The following is an 18,863-nucleotide window of genomic DNA, read 5'->3' as shown; positions in this document are numbered from 1 at the left end:
TTATTTTAAAAACTAGTTGTTAAGTTTGCTGCAAGCAGAAATGCAGCGGGTGCTAGCATGAGGAAGGTAGAGGGGAGGCAGGTCTAGGGAGGTGTAGAAAGGGCTCCCAGCTGCTTGGCCATCGTCCCATCCCCAGGCGACAGATCAAGGGCATGTCGGTCTCTGCCGGCAGCGTGGGCTCCTCTTGGGAACCTGTGCTTCCAGCACCTACTTTCTGATGGCGGTGCCCTCATGGCATTTTCTGGCATGGAGGCCTCACTGCCACCACCTCACTGTCAGCACCACTGCCTCGTTTGTGCCACCGCCTTCTTGTTGCTGGCGGTGGCTCATTTCGGGTGCTGCCTCCTTCTGGCCTCCATGGCCTCCTCACCGCTACTGCGGCTTCCTTTTTGGCAGTGCTGCCTTTTCACTGCCGTGGCCACTTTCTACATCAGCAGTGCCCTCTCTGCTGGCGCCCTCTCGCCATGGCCGCCGCCACATTCTCCATTCCGCCTCCTTCACCAGTGTGCATCCTGCTTGCCACAGCTGACACCACCTCCTCCCGCCCCGCCACCGGCTCCTTTGCTGCCACCACTGCGGTTGCCAGCTTGTGTGAGGGCAGTCCGTGTAGGGGCCAGATTCAAGTCCAGATACTGTCCGGGGGGCTGGACACACTTCGCCCCCTGGGCAGTTTCCCAAATATATATAGGAACTATGCATAAGGAATAAGGATATCTGTGGCATTTGCAAGTATCTCATTGAAATTCACTAGTTTGTCACTGGCAGCTAACCATGATCAAGCCACATCATTCCAATAGACTTGCTTGTTGATATGTAAGTGTTGCCATCTTGCAATTCTTTCCCTCCCACAGCTGTCAGTGGAAATTCCATGTGCATAATGATTATCTTAGTACAAGCCACTGTTTACAGTGCAAGTGGCATTAACTGAGTGCCCTCTCTTGCATTACATTTTAAAGGCAGGGATATGCTCTGGCAAAACAGTCCCATATTTGAAACTCTGTTAAGATGCAGTATGAGCATGATAGTCCTGTAAAGTCAAAGAAACAACTTTGGAATAATGAATCTGAAACTGTTTGGTCTTTTATCTAGGGTAGTTGTAAATGTTAGTATTCTTGTAACTATTGCATATATTTTCTGATACAAGTTTTAATTTTTGTAATTATACTTGACTTCAAAATACAACACAAGAAATGTCTTAAAAGTGACATCTTTGCCATTAACCTTTCCTATTTTCAAAAACCTGTTTCTATCACTGTAACCATTATAAGCAAAATATGTTGTCATCTGAACTGAAAACAAAACTTCATTTGCCTGTTTCTGCAGTCATCTCCCACTCTCTGTCCCTCTGTACTTAGGTGCATAGAGTTTTAAAGTAAACCTCAATATTTAGGTTACACACACATATACAATAGTAGCATTTTTACTGGAAACCTAGTTAAACTAGTTTTATATTACAGATTTGAGTCATGGAGAAAATTATAATTTCTCTGACAGTAGTCACCAATGCCCTAAATAATACAAACAACAGTCACATACTTCATATTGCGGCACATTTCTGGGTAGTCCATTTCTCTAAGCTGTTTTCAGGCCCAACTCCAGTGGAGTCAACAAGTCCCAGCAGAGTACAGTCCCCTTTGCCCCATTGGATAAAGGTTCGCCCAGGTGATACCAGTAATCTGATTAAGTCCCTGTCATCCCGTAAATCACCAGGCCCAGATGGAATCCCCCCAGAAATATTTATTCATTTTTCCGAGTGGTAGGCACATCCATTGGCAAACTTCTTCACCCTAATTAATTCTACTGGTCAAATCCCCAAAGCTTGCCAAGCTCTATTATCTTGCCCATTTTTAAAAGGGATAACATCAATCTGCCAGGTAATTACCACCCTATTAGTTTACCATCAGTTATAAGCAAGCTGTATGCAAAATACCTAGCCAACATTCTTTCTAATTGGATCCACGACAATAACATACTAGGGCCAGAACAAATAGGATTTAGGAAAGGCAGTGCCACACTAGACCACTATGTTGTCTTATCCACTCTAATTGAGAAATACTTAAGTCCTAAGACAGGGAAATTGTTTACAGCATTCATTGACCTTAAGTCAGCCTTTGATTCAATCCTGAGAGGAAAACTGTGGCGGAAATTGGCGGATTTAAACAGCAAGGACCACCCATTACTTTTATTAAAACAATTACATTGTAATAATTTCTGCCAAGTACAGTATTCAAAATTGGGGAAATTAACTGAAAAAAATACCCATTAATATGGGAGTGAACAAGGATGCATTCTTTCTCCTCATTTATTTAATCTTTTTCTTAGCGATCTCCCTGCTCTTTCTGGGAGAACCAATGGTCACCACCCTTCAGTAGGTAATACTGTACGCGGTAGGTGTTACTGTACGCGGATGATACAATTATCCTATCAAGAACCCAAATAGGCCTAACAAGATATCTTAGAACTTTTATAGATTACTGTATCAAAAACCATTTCACCATTAATTAAACTAAGATCTTAGTCTTTGCCAAAGCAAAACATAAATACCAGTGGAAGGTGAGAGGCAATCAAATTGAGCAGGTATATCACTTCAAATATCTTGGTATGAATTTTAGCTATAACAAGTGGACCTACCATATAGAGAAGGTTGTCAAATCCTCTAAGGAGCAACTGGCTTTACTGGCAAGAAGAAAGATGACATTTTTTTTCAAAACTTAATTGTGGAAATAGGTGGAGGCGTTGTGATGAAATTTTTGTATTTATTTAAATCCCATGCTTTTTGTGTGAGGAAATTACACATAAAGTGATCTTCTATTACTATCTGTCATGACTCCATTGTTTAAAACCAAACTTCTATTAAATTAAATTAATATGCTCTAATTCTATTTGCACAGCTCTTTATGCTACATGGGAATGCCAACCATGAGCTAGAAAACCACCCATTCACCTTGGCTTTTTTTTTCTTGTACTCTTAGGGTGTTTTACAAATTTACCACATCTTTATGGATGGACTGTTTATAGGAAATTCCACATTACTTACATTTTCTGCTACTCTTGGGAGGGAGGGGGCAGGTTAACCTATACTATCTTTACCCAAGTCCCAGAGAACATTTACTTGCACCTTTCCTCATAAAGTTTACATTTCTGGTAACTAGAAAACTGACTTTTTAAATGTTTTTCTAATCAGAAATTAATGTGATGGCTAAGTAATATACTGAATATATTTATGCAAACCTAAACTGCATGGAGAACTGCATGGAGAACATGCATATATAAGCAATGTAAAGGACTGGTAAACTACCTAGGACAGGCAGCCCAATCCTGAAGATTGCTAAAGTGGTGGCAACCAGCCAGCAGCATAATAGCTGTATTGTTGTACTCTCCCCCCTCAGGACTTCCCAATAAACCATCTCCCTTGTAGTTAAAATGACCAACTGTCTTTTGTCAGATGTTTGCTCTACCATGAAATCGGCACAACTAAAGTACTAATGAACTCTCTGATATCAATTTTAGTCACCTTTTTAGTTATCAAATTTAGTCAACCATCTTCCCAAGCTTGTCCTTAATTCATAACCAATAGTGATGGAAGCAGTTATTGTCAAGTTAGGTTTTGTTCTAATAATTTATTCCAAACAAAACAACCACCCCAAAAAAGAAGCTCCTAAATATATGGATTCCTACTAGTTTTCTTTTTTAAAAACTGGAGATCGGTGTGACTACTGTTGCTAACCTTCCTTTCCCATCAGTTCAGTCCTTCCTGTGTTCATTAGAGCACCATATAGCATATACTGAAAGACTGGCCATACAAGCAAAAATGTATGCAAGAGAATAAAATAATGTTCCAGTCCAATTTTTTTTCCAGTCTGCAGAGGAATATGAGAGAACTGAAAAGCTGGTTGCCTAGAAATCCAATGAAACTTGACAAAGAAGCACTCCCTGACCTGGAAGAAACAGATTGCTACACAGCACCCTTCAGTCGAGCACGCATACATCAGTAAGTAAGTGATGGTGATACAGAAAAGATTCATTTGACACCCATATGAATATTTTATTTTTTTTCTCAGCAGGTGACATCACACTTACCATTAACAGATGGTGGGTATCACAACTGAGTGGAGCTTATATTGCGTATGCTCTGGCTTCTAGAAACAGACAACCCTCTAAAATAATAGATTATGCCCCCCAAAGGACCCTAAGATAGTCCGATAAGAATTAATTGGTGGTCCCTGGCCCAAAAGAAGTATGTCTGACCTCAGCCAGGGCCAGGGTCCTTTCAGTCCTTACCTGGTGGAATGAGCTCCCAGAAGAGCTGAGGGCCCTGACAGAACTAAACCTGTTTCACAGGGCCTGAAAAATGGAGCTCTTCTGCCAGGCATTTGGTTGGGACTAATAAACATCTAGAAGATCTGACTAAACACCATCTAGGCTAGATGCTCTGACGGTTCTAGTTGCCCATAAAGCTGTATGTTTGACTGTTTTAAAATGTTTGAAATAATTTTAAATACTGTTTATAATTTATTTATTGTATTATTTTATGCTATGTTGGAAGCTACCCTGACCCAGCAGTGCCAGGAGGGATAGGATATAACTCAAAGAATAAACAAATAAACCAATAAATAAATGAACGAACAAATGAATGAATAGATTTAAAAGCAGTTCTTGAAGAATCTGCAGCAAAGTTGAAGTTACATGGTGTCCAATACCTGGACACCTGTGAAATCCTGTGAAGCAAATCATGGCAGGGAGGGTTGTCTGTGTCAAAGCAGAATTAAATATGCAGTGTTCTTGACTAAAACTATAGGTTTCAGTTGTGTGAAATGGGTGACCAAAGAAGGTCATTCGCAGCCCATTCTTACTAGTGCAATGCCATTCAGATGTTCTTTGACAAAAGCAGTTAATGATATATGCCATAGTGTTTAATATATAGAAAGTGTTAGAATGTAATATTTTACCGTTATCCTGGCATCCTAACAAGATATCTTAGATGCTTCAAAGATCCTCCTCATATGACAAAGATCCAAGAATGCTTCAAAGGTCCTCCTCATATGACTACCTACCATAGTTTCAAAATTCCAAGTTCAACCAGCTTTTTTGTTTTGTCTTGTTTATAATGTCTGGATCTGGATACAGTATTGAGTACTTCCCCTGGCATTTTGTTCCTTCACTGAATTGTGGTTTCTCACCCTCCATTATGTTACTAAAGCATGCATTAATAAAACACTGTAAATTATTGTGCATACAACTGCTTCATGTAGGGTATTGCTGATTCTCTGTAGTGATATGCACATCAATAAAACTCTTCAGCATTCTGTAAGCCTACACAGGGTTTTTTAAAAGAAGCAAATTAACTTAAGGGGCTGAATGTAAACTGTACATGTTCGAATTTTGTAATATATTTTAAGGTACACCAGAATGCAAGAAACAGGTAATGAAAGGCAGAATGAATGGGGGGTAAGGTGTTGGAATGATTCAAATCTGCCGATACATTGCTCAAGCATTACTTTAATTGCTGAAATTCAAACTCTTTAGGATTTTAAAGAGTAAGATCCATGAGCTTTGGAGACTGCCCAGTGCTTATGGATTTCATCTATGATGAACTGAGATCCTTTTCAAATAAGTTTAACTGGAGGGAACTGCAAGCTGCACCATGGACTTGGGGTAGATGCTTGCAAAGGTAGACTACTAGAGAACTTTCTGTTCCTTTGTGGCTCAAAAACAAAGCACAAGTGTAGTTCTTCAGAAGGGGGTCACAATGCAGTACTGTACACTTAATAATGGTCTGCATGAAATAACCCACCAACACATTATTCTTTGTTATTGAATTCCAGAGGTCTCAAAGATGTCAAAGGTTATATTGAAAGTGTCAGATGATTTTGTTCATTGTAAAAAAATATTGTATATGCTAAGTACTATTTTTATATGCAAACTTTCTTCTGATGTAATCTGATTTGCGTCCTCAGATATAGGATAGAGAACAACTGTAATAAATAAATAAATAAATAAATAAATAAATAAATAAATAAATAAATAAATAAATAAATAAATAAATAAATAAATAAATACTAAGACAGCTGCTTTTGTCACTGATTAATATTTTCAACCTCTTCTGCAGTTTTACAATCAACAACAAAGACAGTTTCTTCAGCAACTCCACAAGAAGTAGGATAGTACACCATATGTTGCAGCGGACAAAGTATGAAGATGGCAAATCAAAAATGGGTACCAATTTATAACATTTATTTTGGGTTTTAGACTAGTTGTTGCTGGCATCATGAATCTAGCCACTGAAATATTCTGTGAATAACATTAGTGTATATTTGACCTGGATAGCCCAGGGGAGCTAAGATTTGGCTGATTTCTGAAGCTAAGCAGGATTGGCCCTGGCCAGTGTTTGGGTGAGAGACTTCCAAATAATACCAGGAGTGTGATGTGGAGGCAGGCAATGGCAAGCCACCTCTGACTGTCTCTTGCATTGAAAACCTTTGGCCGAAATGAAAGGTAATTGTGACCTGATAGCACTACACTTGAAGTTTTCCTTTTTATCTGATATTTTCCTAACAAGTCACCTCCAAAGCTGCTCACTGCTTCTTGCATTTTAATGAAAATTTTAAAATGTTCAAGCAAAAGGCCACCGTTCTCAAAAACATGGTAATGACCAAAACAGCTAGTTTGTATGCTTCATCCAAAAGAGGGGGAGGACTGTTTGGATCCAGGGCTCCCTTTTAATGGCAGGAATTCATTGGATGGAGATGTCCTTCCATTCAAGAAATAACTACTTCATATGAAACCACTGGATTCAACCCATATAGCTAATTGAAAAGAGTACATACAGTGATTGTAGCAATTAAAGTCTGCAGACAGATATCTTCAGAAAAGTCTGCCTTGACTTCATTACTTGGGCAGTTTTCATGCTCAAATTAAATGTCATAAAGCATTCCTTATTTAGGATACACCTACTCTGGATAACTCTGTTTTTCAGTACAGTCCTAAACACTGGGCTTTGAAAGATAGCACTGTTTATAGACTATATCTAGGTTATATAACTAAGTTGGTGTTTTCTGTTTTCTTCTTTTCTGTTTAGGCATCAACAGATTACTCAGCAATGGAACATATGAAGCTGCATTTCCACCTCATGAGGTAGTTTATGTAGCAGTGCTTTAAATATAATATGACCATTTTAAGTTTAATTTAACCTCTAACCATTTGTGAAAAATAAATTTTCTTGCATGTACTCCTATTTTTGGCCATAATTCTTTGATTTCTATAGACAGATGGAATTTTCAGAGATAGTGATCTTCCCTAACAAATTTTAGAGAAAGGATTTCAGTTTTATAGGCAATTAAAACTAAAGAATTAAAAAATAAAGTTGTAACAAATACAAATTTCCTTATCCAATCCCTGTGAAATGTGGGAAGACATTTGTATCATGGGGAGACAGCTGGACAAGAGAGATAAGTTCCAAATGGTGCAAAGAAGGCTGGTCAGATTGCTAGTCCAGAAATTAAGAAAAAACTCCAGCCATTTGGCTGCTCTAAATTCTCTTTATTTTTATTTATATTTTGTTCTTTTAAATGCTCACAACTTGAGATTCCCTTATAGGGAAATGCTGATTCTTTCAAATAATATATTCTTTCAAATAATATCCTTTCAAACTATAGCCACCAAAATGGGTTCTGAATAATTTATATAATTCTATTTCCCATTTTCAGTTTCTTTCTTCTACAGTGGTATTATCTATAAAATGGTATTACAACGTGTTAGTATTTGATGCACACTCAATACTCATTTTAAATGAACAATGAAATGTACACCTACTTCTAATATAAAGTTCCTCTAATTCTTTCAACTGTTTCTATGAGAGAAGAATAAAATACATAATATCAACATGGAGTAATATCTAAAAACTGATCATAGCTCATTTTCACACTCATACGTGAATAGTAGAAATCTTACCATATATAATATCCTGACCAGCTCAAACCTACTGGAAGGTTTTCTGTCAGCTGATAGGCCTCAAAAACCCCAAGAGACCTCTTTACAAACTCACATTTAACCTGAATGTAAATTAACAGCTGTAACTCTGACTCATCCAATTAAGGTAACATTTACAAACGCCATGACAAGTCCCAGGTGTTGTTAAGACCATTAGGGTACAAACTGTTCAAATTAAAGATATAGTACATCTCCCATTGAAGCAATGTTCTGTTGATGTCTATTTTGTTGCTGATGCGAGAGGTGATTGTTTGTATTCCAAAAAAAGTAGATCCTCAGGATCATGCCCTTTCTTCTCAAAGTGGCTCTACATTGGGATGTCCTTTATTTTCATCTTGAGTCGGGATAGAAGTTCCAAAATGAATACTTTGAGGGATCTTATTGTCATTCCAATGTAACTTAAATGACAGGGGTATAAAATCATGTATATTACACATTTGGTGGCACAATTTATGAAACCTTTCACTTTAACTTTAAATCCATTGCTTGTATTAATGAAATCTGTTTTTGGCCACATGTATCTGCAGGTGCAGCATGTTCCACAGGTATAGCTCCTGTTGGGCAAAGTGCTGTCAACCTCTGTATGCTGTTGTTCAAATATCTCCTTCAAAAATTCCATCCGTGTCGCCATGCAAACAGTGGGCAATTCCTGCATCCCCTTATTTCTGAAATAATGTGCCAGTGTTTGTTGATAATGCCTTTAATCCCGTTGGATCTGAATGAGTGTTCAAAAGAACATACAACTCTATCCTGAGGATACTCAGAACCCTAGGATACTAGGCAGTGTTATAAAAGGGGTACAAATGCAAAGGTTCAGTTTACATTCACAGGAAAATGGGCAGCAGTTTACAGTGGACACAGGCTGGCATTTGCCACATTCACACTACTGAGCAATAAATAATGGTGGGAACTATGGAACCCTATACACCTATAATGAACCATTTCACATAAAGATACAATTTAATATAATTTCCACTATGAAATACACCTAAGTATATTTTATTTAAAAGACAATATGTATAAGAAGAGCTTTGTTAACAGCAACAGACATGTTGCATTCGGATTTTATATGTGATTGCTCTGATGTGAAGTTCCAACTGATTCAATTGCACTTACATGAAAGAAGAGTTGGTTCTTATATGCTACTTTTCTGTACCAGGAGTCCCAAAGCGGCTTACAATTGCCTTCCCTTTCCTCTCCCCACACCAGCCACCCTGTGAGATAGGTGAGGCAGAGAGAGATATTACTGCTTGGTCAGAACAGCTTAGCAGTGCTGGCTGAATGTGGGGAATCAAACCCGGCTCACCAGCTTAGAAGTCTGCACTTAGAAATCTGCACTCCTAACCATTACACCAAGCTTGTTCTTGTAAGTGTCTATAGCATGTGGCATTAGAGTCAGATCTCAGGCCTGCTTTAACTTTTTGGGATAGCCTTAAACAAGCTGCTATCCCTCCCTATGTCTCACCTATTTACTTGTAACATGAAAATTATTATGCAGGTGATTTAGATAATTACATCTGATCTCCAGGCCACAGAAATCTATTCCCTTGGGAAAAAATGGTTTCTTTAGACAGGAGAGTCTGTGGAATTCTACCCTGCTAAGCTTCCCCCTTCTCTAAACCTCACACTTCCTAGGATCCATTGCCAAATCTCCACTCATTTCCCATCTGGAGTTGGCAAGCATACCAAGTTACAAAAGACTGTCTTCATTTTTTTTCTTTTTAAAGAAACTCTCAGAAATTTAAGTAGGCTAATTTGTGTGTCTGTTTTAACAGTAAATTCAAGATTGCATTTTTCTTCACCGTTCACCAGTTGTCTGTCCTGTAAAATCAGTAATGTTCTTGCCTATACTTTTATTCAAATAACATCTTTTAAACATTTAATTTCTTTCTTTTTAAAAGCAAATAACAATCTATTTGTTTGTTTGTTTTTCAATTACCTGGTATGTTTCAGGGAAGTCATAAAAGCAGACATCGCATCAAAACTCATGGAGCTCAGAATCATCGGCATCTGTTGTATGAACGATGGGCACGGTGGGGGATGTGGTACAAATATCAGCCTTTGGATTTGATCAGGTATCTCAAAATATATCGTTTGATTGATTCCTATGAGGAGGGAGGCTTTGTTTATTGTGACTGGGCAATTATTTTACAGAAATTCTTTGTTGATGATAAAATCTGTTGAACTTAATCCTGATTTGTATATGGAGTGTATGCATTACATATTTATTTTTTGTTCAGCCCTGGTTGCAACAGGCATTTTATAGGTATGAATGACTTATCATTGCATGACTATACACATTTACATGCAAGTGAATACCAGGGTCATGGCATGGAGGTAGGCAATAACAAACTATCGCCAGCTTGGTGTAGTGATTAGGAGCGCAGACTTCTAATCTGGTAAACTGGGTTTAATTCCATGCTCCCCCACATGCAACCAGATGGGTGACCTTGGGCTTGCCACAACACTGATAAAGCTGTTCTGACTGAGCAATAATACCAGGGTTCCCACAGCCTCACCTACCTCACAGGGTGTCTGTTATTGGGAGAAGAAAGGGAAGGCAATTGTAAGCCACTTTCAGACTCCTTCTGGTCGAGAAAGATGGCATATAAGAACCAACTCTCTTTCTGAACATTTGTTGCCTTGAAAATCTCACGATGTTGTCATAAATCAGCTGTGATTTCATGGTATTTACCAACAACTGCTGCTGAATTCAGGAGGAGTTGCTATTGAGTAAACATAGCTTCTATTCCATAGTAAATTCTCCCAGAGATTTTAGTGGGAGAGTTAATAATATGCTGTTTCTCTTTCAGGGCAATGGGGATTTGATAATACTTAACTTTGAATGTCTCTTATTATGTGCCTTTAAAACTCTATAAACTATAATTTGCTAGATTACTTAGGTAACCTTATGCAGGTCTAATTGTTTTATTGATTTCAGTGATTTTAGAATGAAATAACTGCATAGAATTGCTCTCTATTTTATAATTGACAATTTTAGATTTAAAAAAAAAAAAATTAGAAGTATGTAACTACAAAGTTATGGCAAATGTGTTAGACTTTAGAAAGCTCCAGGACTCACTGACTTAATTCTCATCATGGTACACCTTATGTACATCTTTCAGATTCAAAATGGAATACAGTTTTATGATTAGAAAGAAACAGCAAATAGAGAGAGCGAGTGTAGTGTAGTTGTCAGAGTTTAGGACAAAGACCAGGGAGGCCCAGGATCAAATTCCCATTCTACCATGGAAGCTTGCTGAGTAACCATGGGCCAATCACATTCTCTTGGCATACCTTAACTTACTGGATTTTTGAGAGGATAAAATGGAGAAGTAGAGAATAGTATAAGCTGTATCAGATCCCCATTGTATCAGATCCCCATTGGGGATAAAAGTGGGTATAACTGAAGTAAATAAATACCCACTGGGGGTCAATAAAGTTGTGTGGAGACAAGCTGGTTAACAAATAAATCATCAATCTTTTATCAATTGTATCTAGTATTTTTACTGTTATCCTGCTAAGAGTACTTCTGCAAATAAAAAACTTTCTTTTCTATATCATTTGAGTTTGCCTCTTTATTTTTGGTGGTATTAATGTCACACAGATCTTAATGTGTTTTCTTTTTTTCTTTTTTTCAAATTTGATAAAAATTTATGTAGCCTTAATTGGCTAGAATAAGGTGACCAGATTGTCCCACTTTTGGAGGGACATCTGGGGGTACGTGGCAAATTGTACTTATGTTGAAATTTATATATATATATATATATATATATATATTACAATACTATATACACCTTAGGCTAGAATGCATTTTCTGGTATCAAATTAGCTGGTTGTCATGCATTCATATTAGGGCTTTAAGATCCCTGCCATTTTTATAAATAACGAGAAGATCTGTACTAGCAATGTAAATTCTGCATGTACTTCTGTCAAGAGGTTTTGGCATTTACTTAAATATCTAAGCAAACATTATCTCTTTTTTATGCAGGCGATATTTTGGAGAGAAAATTGGCCTTTATTTCGCTTGGTTGGGATGGTATACTGGAATGCTCATTCCAGCAGCACTTGTTGGGCTGTTTGTTTTCCTTTATGGATTATTTACGATGGATTCTAGTCAAGTAAGGTGAGAGGTACAACAGTTCCCCATTATAGAAAAACACAATGTAACATCATTCTTCTAAACTGTTATTTCATAGAAATAGCCACCAGACAAGCAATAACAAAACTGAATGGTTAATTGTATCTTGTACATTATCAGCATGACAAGAATTCTACCTGGTCTATCCCAAGGCCTGAGCACCTTTCCAAAGAGATATGGGCCCTTAAAATCAAAGCACTGAAAGATAGCTTACAGGCATTTTAGTCCAACCTCTTGCACAAAGTAGCAAATCCAGAGCTACAGCACTTCTGACCTAAGGCTGTCCAGCAGGAGGAAGACTAGGGTGTAAACTGCATGGGGCTTTTATTCCAACCCCAGATCGATTCAGTCCCTGCCCTCTACACAGAATGCGATTTCCATCTGGATTTGGGGCAATTTTAATTTTCCTTCTGCAGCTAGAAGGATTGATCCGGAGTCACCCTACCTTTGTGACAAGCCTGCCTTAAAGGAGAAGTCCCTAAGTTCTCTCAACTTCTGTCGGCCTTGGATTTTTTTGTGCGCCTTCTTCGTTCCCCCCCCTTCAAGAAAAGAAAGGATTTTTTTCCTCCCTCCTCTGACTTCTTGGATCCTCTCCCCCCCTTCAAGAAAACAAAGAAAGAGTCTCCATTTGCCTCCCATTTGCAGAAGACTTTCCTGTTTCAGTGGGGAGGGGGGAAGAGGAACACTCGAGTTCAAAGCGATCTGAATTCAACGGGATTAACAATGGAATAAAAAAAGTAAGTGCAGACACTGCCTAGGAAAGCAAAACAACCTGGGGAAATGGTCCTCCTCTCCCCTGCTACGCATACACACCCTCATAGAAGCCTGTTTTCTGCCCTGACTCTACAACAAAATATTTTTTTAACTCAATGTAGTTTGTTTCTTCATCATCTTCATGCCTTTATTGAGGCAGCCAATTCCTGAAGAAAAGATTTCCCTAATTTTTTCTTCAGTATTTCTTTTGTTTATATAGTTTACTCCTTCCAAGATTTTGAATTTGACAGTGGTCTTGAATGCTTCCCTGTCTTTGGAGGCCCAGGTCAAGAGAGTAACATGCATGGCATTTTTTCTGTCTAGGTAAAACGACTATGACCCTATCTGTCCTCAGACTGCTTGGCCAGAGTTATCCATGCAACGGTCACCTCCAGATTAGATTTCTGTAATTCACTCTACATGGGCCTACCCTTGTTATTGACCCAGAAACTGCAGCTGGTGCAAAATACAGCTGCTAGGGTCCTCACAGGAACATCTTGGACAACCCATTTCCCATCTATGCTGAGGCAGCTATGGTTGCGGATGGTTATGGCCCAGATCAATTCCAAGGATTTGGTGTTAACCTTCAAAGCCATCCATGGTCTAGACCAGGGGTAGTCAACCTGTGGTCCTCCAGATGTTCATGGACTAAAATTCCCAAGAGCCCCTGCCAGCGTTTGGAGGACCACAGGTTTACTACCCCTGGTCTAGACCATATGTGCAGGACCGCTTATCTCCTTGTCCCCCACAGGGCATTGAATTCTGCAGGTATGAAACTGTTGGAGATCCAAAGCTCGAAGGAGGTTCACCTGGCCTCAACCAGGCCAGGGCCTTTTTAGTCATGGTCCCTACCTGGCAGAATGAGCTCCCAGGAGAGCTGTGGGCCCTGTTGGAGCTTTCACAGTTCTGCAGGGCCTGCAAAGTGGAACCCTTCTACCAGGTCTTTGGTTGAGGCTTGGTCAGGGAAGATAGAGGCCCCTCTCTGGGGCATCAGGCTTACCCTGGGAAGATTCTCCCTGAGGCATGGTATTGGAAGATCCATCGAGCCAGGGGGAAGAGGGAGTTTTTCGCTGTCAAGGGTGGTTTGTGATTGGGGTTTTAATGACTGTTTTATGGATTTTTATTATTGGGAGAATTTTTGTGAATGGCCATGATTCATTTTGAGAGTGGTGGTATAGAAACTGAAAAATTAAATAATTAATAATTGTATGCCATTTTGAGACCCCTTGGGAAGTGAAAAGTGGGGTATTAAAACCATCTGTTCTTCTATTTTACAATTATGTGTTAGTTCTTTTAAGAAAGAAAGAAAAAGAGAGAGGAAGACAAGACAAGCTTGTTTTATTAGTTGGATGGTTCTTTGATGGAATTTAAACAGTATACCATTAATATGACAGAGTTTTAAATGCAGCCAAATCTGTCTGCCCCTACAATTTACCAGTGCTCTGAGGAATAAAGTCATTTATATGCCTTCCTAATGCAGTGAGTGAAGGCACTCCCCACATCCACTAACTGCATTAATTAATTCCATTAGTCAATGTTCCAGATTTTCATTTTCTTCTTGACCTAGTTTACTTTTTATTTATATTCCTCATACTAGTTCCAAAATTGAATCTTTTAAGGATTTCTTTCCTCAGTCTGTTCCAGTTCTTAAACTATGATTTAATTCCTCAATGCCTTAATTATTATTCAGTTCCTTAATTTTTGCATTGAGTCAAACATAGACATAGCATCACCTTCTCTCAACTCTAAATAATAATTCTTATTACTTCTTTTAAGAGTGGTATTTACTGAAAAAGTAGTGATTTTTCCTTTATCTTTCCTGCCCACTCACAGAACCCCATTTTTTTCACAACCTTTGCTAACAATTATAAGAATACGCTTAAGTAATTCAGCATTTAGTAGGTCATTGATAATAAATAAGGCTAAAATGTATCTAACACTACATGTATCAATTATTCAGTTACTGAAACACAACCTATAAGAGTTAGTTCATATAGAATCATAGAATAATAGAGTTGGAAGGGATCTCATGGATCATCTAGTCCAACCCCCCTGTACTATGTAGGACACTCACATCCCAATCACTCATCTACTGTAACCTGCCACCCCTTTGCCTTCACAGAATCAGTTCAATTGGTTCAAATTTTTCCAAGTACGCATCCCTACTTCTCATAGAATCATAGAACCATAGAGTTGGAAGGGGCCATACAGGCCATCTAGTCCAACCACCTGCTCAATGCAGGATAAGCCCAAAGCATCCTAAAGCATCCAAGAAAAGTGTGTATCCAACCTTTGCTTTAAGACTGCCCGTGAGGGGGAGCTCACCACCTCCTTAGGCAGCCTATTCCACTGCTGAACTACTCTGACTGTGAAATTTTTTTCCTGATATCTAGCCTATATCATTGTACTTGTAATTATACCCGTTACTGTGCGTCCTTTCCTCTACAGCCAACGGAAACAGCATCCTGCCCTCCTCCAAGTTACAACCTTTCAAATACTTAAAGAGGGCTATCATGTCCCCTCTCAACCTCCTTTTCTTCAGGCTGAACTTTCCCAAGTCCCTCAACCTATCTTCATAGGGCTTGGTCCCTTGGCCCCAGATCATCCTCTGTACCCTTTCAATTTTATCTACGTCCTTCTTGAAGAGAGGCCTCCAGAACTGCACACAGTACTCCAGGTGTGGTCTGACCAGTGCCGTATACAATGGGACTATGACATCTTGTGATTTTGATGTGATGCCCCTGTTGATACAGCCCAAAATGGCATTAGCCTTTTTTACTGCTGCATCACACTGCCTGCTCATGTTTAGCTTACAATCCACAAGTACCCCAAGGTCTCGTTCACACACAGTGTTACCTAGAAGCGTATCCCTCATCCAGTAGGCATGCTTTTCATTTTTCTGACCCAGATGCAGAACTTTACACTTATCTTTATTAAATTGTATCTTGTTCTCATTTGCCCATTTTTCCATTGTATTCAGATCTCATTGAACTCTGTCTCTATCTTCCAGAGTATTTGCCAGTCCTCCCAATTTGGTGTCATCTGCAAACTTGATGAGTAGTCCCTCCACCCACTCATCAAGATCATTAATAAATATGTTAAAAAGTATCAGACTGAGCACCGAGCCCTGAGGTACCCCGCTACTCACCTCCCTCCAGTCTGATATATTATTGAAGAAATCACTATGAACATTCAAATTTATGAAACCCCTTAGTATGGAGAGACTTGTCTTAGCAGTAGTATATGTGGAAAAGAGCCAGGTGTCATAGTAGACCATACACTGAACATGAGTCAGCAGTGTGACTCGATGGCTAAAAAGTCAAATGGGATTTGGGGCTATATCAAAAGAAGTATAGTGTTCAGATGGTGTGAGGTGATTGTACAGATTTATTGTGTTCTGGTTAGACCTCATATAGAGTACTGTGTTCAGTTTTGGGCACCATAATTGAAGATGGATGTAGACAAACTGGACTGTGTCCAGAGGAGGGCAATGAAAACGATGAGGGGTTTAGAGACCAAGATGTATGAGGAAAGGTTGAGGAAGCTTGGTCTGTTTAGCCTGGAGAGAAGATGACTAAGAAGTGATATGATAGCCATCTTCAAGTACTTCAAACAATGTCATATAGAGCAGTGGCCCCCAACCCCCGGTCCAGGGACTGGTACCAGTCCGTGGATCAGTTGGTACCGGGCCGCAGCTCCTCTTCGTCCTCCTCCCTGGGGGCTGCCTCGGGGGCTGCCCTGCCACTCTGCCTCTGGCTCACCTTTGGTACTCTCTAGTGGCTGCCATGGCTGGGGCTCCCCCTCGGAGTGGCACTGCGCAGCTGCTGCTGGCAGTGCCCCCCAGCGGGCAGCAGGAAGTCAGGGGCACCAGCGGGAAAGCAAGTGGAGCAGAGGCTCAGGCAGCAGCGACATCCCTCGGCAAGAGACTACCCCCCCCCCTCGGGCCTCAGTAAAATTGTCAAGCATTGACTGGTCCCTGGTGATAAAAAGGTTGGGGACCACTGATATAGAGGATGAAGCAGAGAGTTGGACCAGAACCAATGGTTTCAAATTTTTTCAAAATAATTTTTGGCTAAACATCCGGAAGAAGTTCCTCACAGTTATATCTGTTCCTCATTGGAACAGACTTCCTTGGGAGATGATGAGTTCTCCTTCTTTGGAAGTTTTTAAGCAGAGGCTTGATAACCATCTAACAAATGCTGATTCTGCAAAATTAGGCAGATTGAGAGTGGATGAGCAGTAGGGATTGTGCTGGAGCTTGGCATTGTTGCCCTTTCTTGCATGCCCTGAGAAATGCCGATTGCCACTTTGGGATTGAGAGGCAAATATTTTCCAGGCCAAACTGGCGAGGGATTCTGTTTTTTTTGGGGGGGGGGTGGACATAATCCCGGCATGAAATAGGGTGGGCAGGTAGTTGTGAGTTTTATTCAGAAGGGGTTGGACTGGATAACTCTGGAAGTCTCTTTCAGCTCTATGATTCTATCTTATATTACAATAGACCATACCATCCACCAGATCCCTAATGACAATAATAATGAAATGTCAGTTCTAGGCCCACCACAATACTCACTGCCTTGCTTCTGCTACTTATAATGGTGTGGCTTACTGCCATATGGGAGAGCAATTTCAGAGAGACTGTGGATACTGCCCCTTGCTGCCTGCCATTTAGAACTTCTGGGGCATTTTCATAACCCAGCCCCTTTTACAGAAGATTAGTCTGGAAACATCATCCAAGAATATTCTTAACATCATCTATTAAAGAGAGCTTAAGCACATTTTAAGCTGGTAGATCAACACAAACCAAACATCCTTCCTCCCAAGTAGTATCACTTCTGTCCCATCTGAACCAATAACCAGTTTGCTAAAACGTAAGCATGGAATAACAAGACAAAAAAAGAAACATTTAAAAAATAAAACAGCAGTCTAGCAGCCATGGATGATCAAAAGAATAACCCCAAAACATCCATTAAGATGTTATTATGACACAAAGTGTCATAGTGTAGAACACGTGTGTGAAAAGGCCATGTTTTTGCTAAACAGACTGTTCAATAATATTTCTCTGATTGTAAATGATACTTTGACAAGTTATGAAGGCTGAGAGGGTTGGCAATTTCAGTTGTAGTATTCTGTTTCCTGGGATTTCTGCTGGTGGACAAACTATTCAGAAAGTGCTGTTTCTGCTTATATCAGACCTGGCTCGTGCTACCTGAATAAACCTCTCAAGGGTGCTAACTGTTCATCAGAACAATGGAAATGAAAAATTACCATTTGAAACTGTCACAGTTAATAAGCCGAAAATGAGTCATTATACTGACTAATACAACAAGGCCTATAACAATATATGCATGGTTTTCATTAATTTGACAGGAAAATCTTGAACAAAAGTATATTTTAAAGGATTAAGTCAGTAATTCATTTCGTGATGTGTGTTCTTTATTCTCCCTCCTAGAACAGTTTAGGTGACCAGATAAGGTTTTCTTGAAAAGCATTATCTAGGGAAGGTGAACAAATTGTATTTTAAAGGGTCACCTCATATTCATACTTCCTTTGGTGGTCTGTAGCTGACTGCTTAGCCCAGATGTACAGTTACATTATGTGCCAACACCTGCCTTTTAAAAAGTAAAACTGGAATTAAATTTGAATACTTGTCTTGTTCTCTGAGTAAGTATAAAGGAATGTCTCTATATGTCAGTGTCATATATCAGCATGGTACTGTAAAAACCCCAACCCTGGCAGCCAGTGACTACCAACACCACGACAAATCTTTTAGCAACCATTAGCTTTCTTGACTTCCTTTTGCAGCGTAGAGATCTGTGAGGCAAATGAAACCATCATGTGTCCTATGTGTGAAAAGAATTGCACCCTGCAAAAACTGAATGAGAGCTGCATCTATGCAAAGGTAAACTTTTAAACATGATAGAATATCTGCTTGCCAAAATTCAGTTCTGTATCGTGTAATGCCTCTTTAGTATTTTGGTGC

General features: G+C 39.4%; 1 protein-coding gene across 6 annotated transcripts in view; it reads left to right on the top strand.

Moving 5' to 3' along the window:
- ANO3 (anoctamin 3) overlaps positions 1–18,863 on the top strand; it is a 312,581-nt gene that overhangs the window by 234,454 nt on the left and 59,264 nt on the right. For all 6 annotated transcript variants that reach the window (XM_077321992.1, XM_077321991.1, XM_077321997.1 and 3 more), the window contains 6 exons: positions 3,860–3,991; positions 6,110–6,216; positions 7,079–7,134; positions 9,943–10,064; positions 11,981–12,115; positions 18,686–18,782. In XM_077321992.1, the coding sequence (XP_077178107.1) occupies positions 3,860–3,991; positions 6,110–6,216; positions 7,079–7,134; positions 9,943–10,064; positions 11,981–12,115; positions 18,686–18,782 (649 nt within the window). The remainder of the gene's footprint in view (positions 1–3,859; positions 3,992–6,109; positions 6,217–7,078; positions 7,135–9,942; positions 10,065–11,980; positions 12,116–18,685; positions 18,783–18,863) is intronic.

Source organism: Paroedura picta, chromosome 2 (genome assembly GCF_049243985.1).
Source record: "Paroedura picta isolate Pp20150507F chromosome 2, Ppicta_v3.0, whole genome shotgun sequence".
Taxonomy (NCBI): domain Eukaryota; kingdom Metazoa; phylum Chordata; class Lepidosauria; order Squamata; family Gekkonidae; genus Paroedura; species Paroedura picta.
Note: the sequence above shows the minus strand (reverse complement) of the source record. Positions and strands in the feature narration are given on the sequence as shown.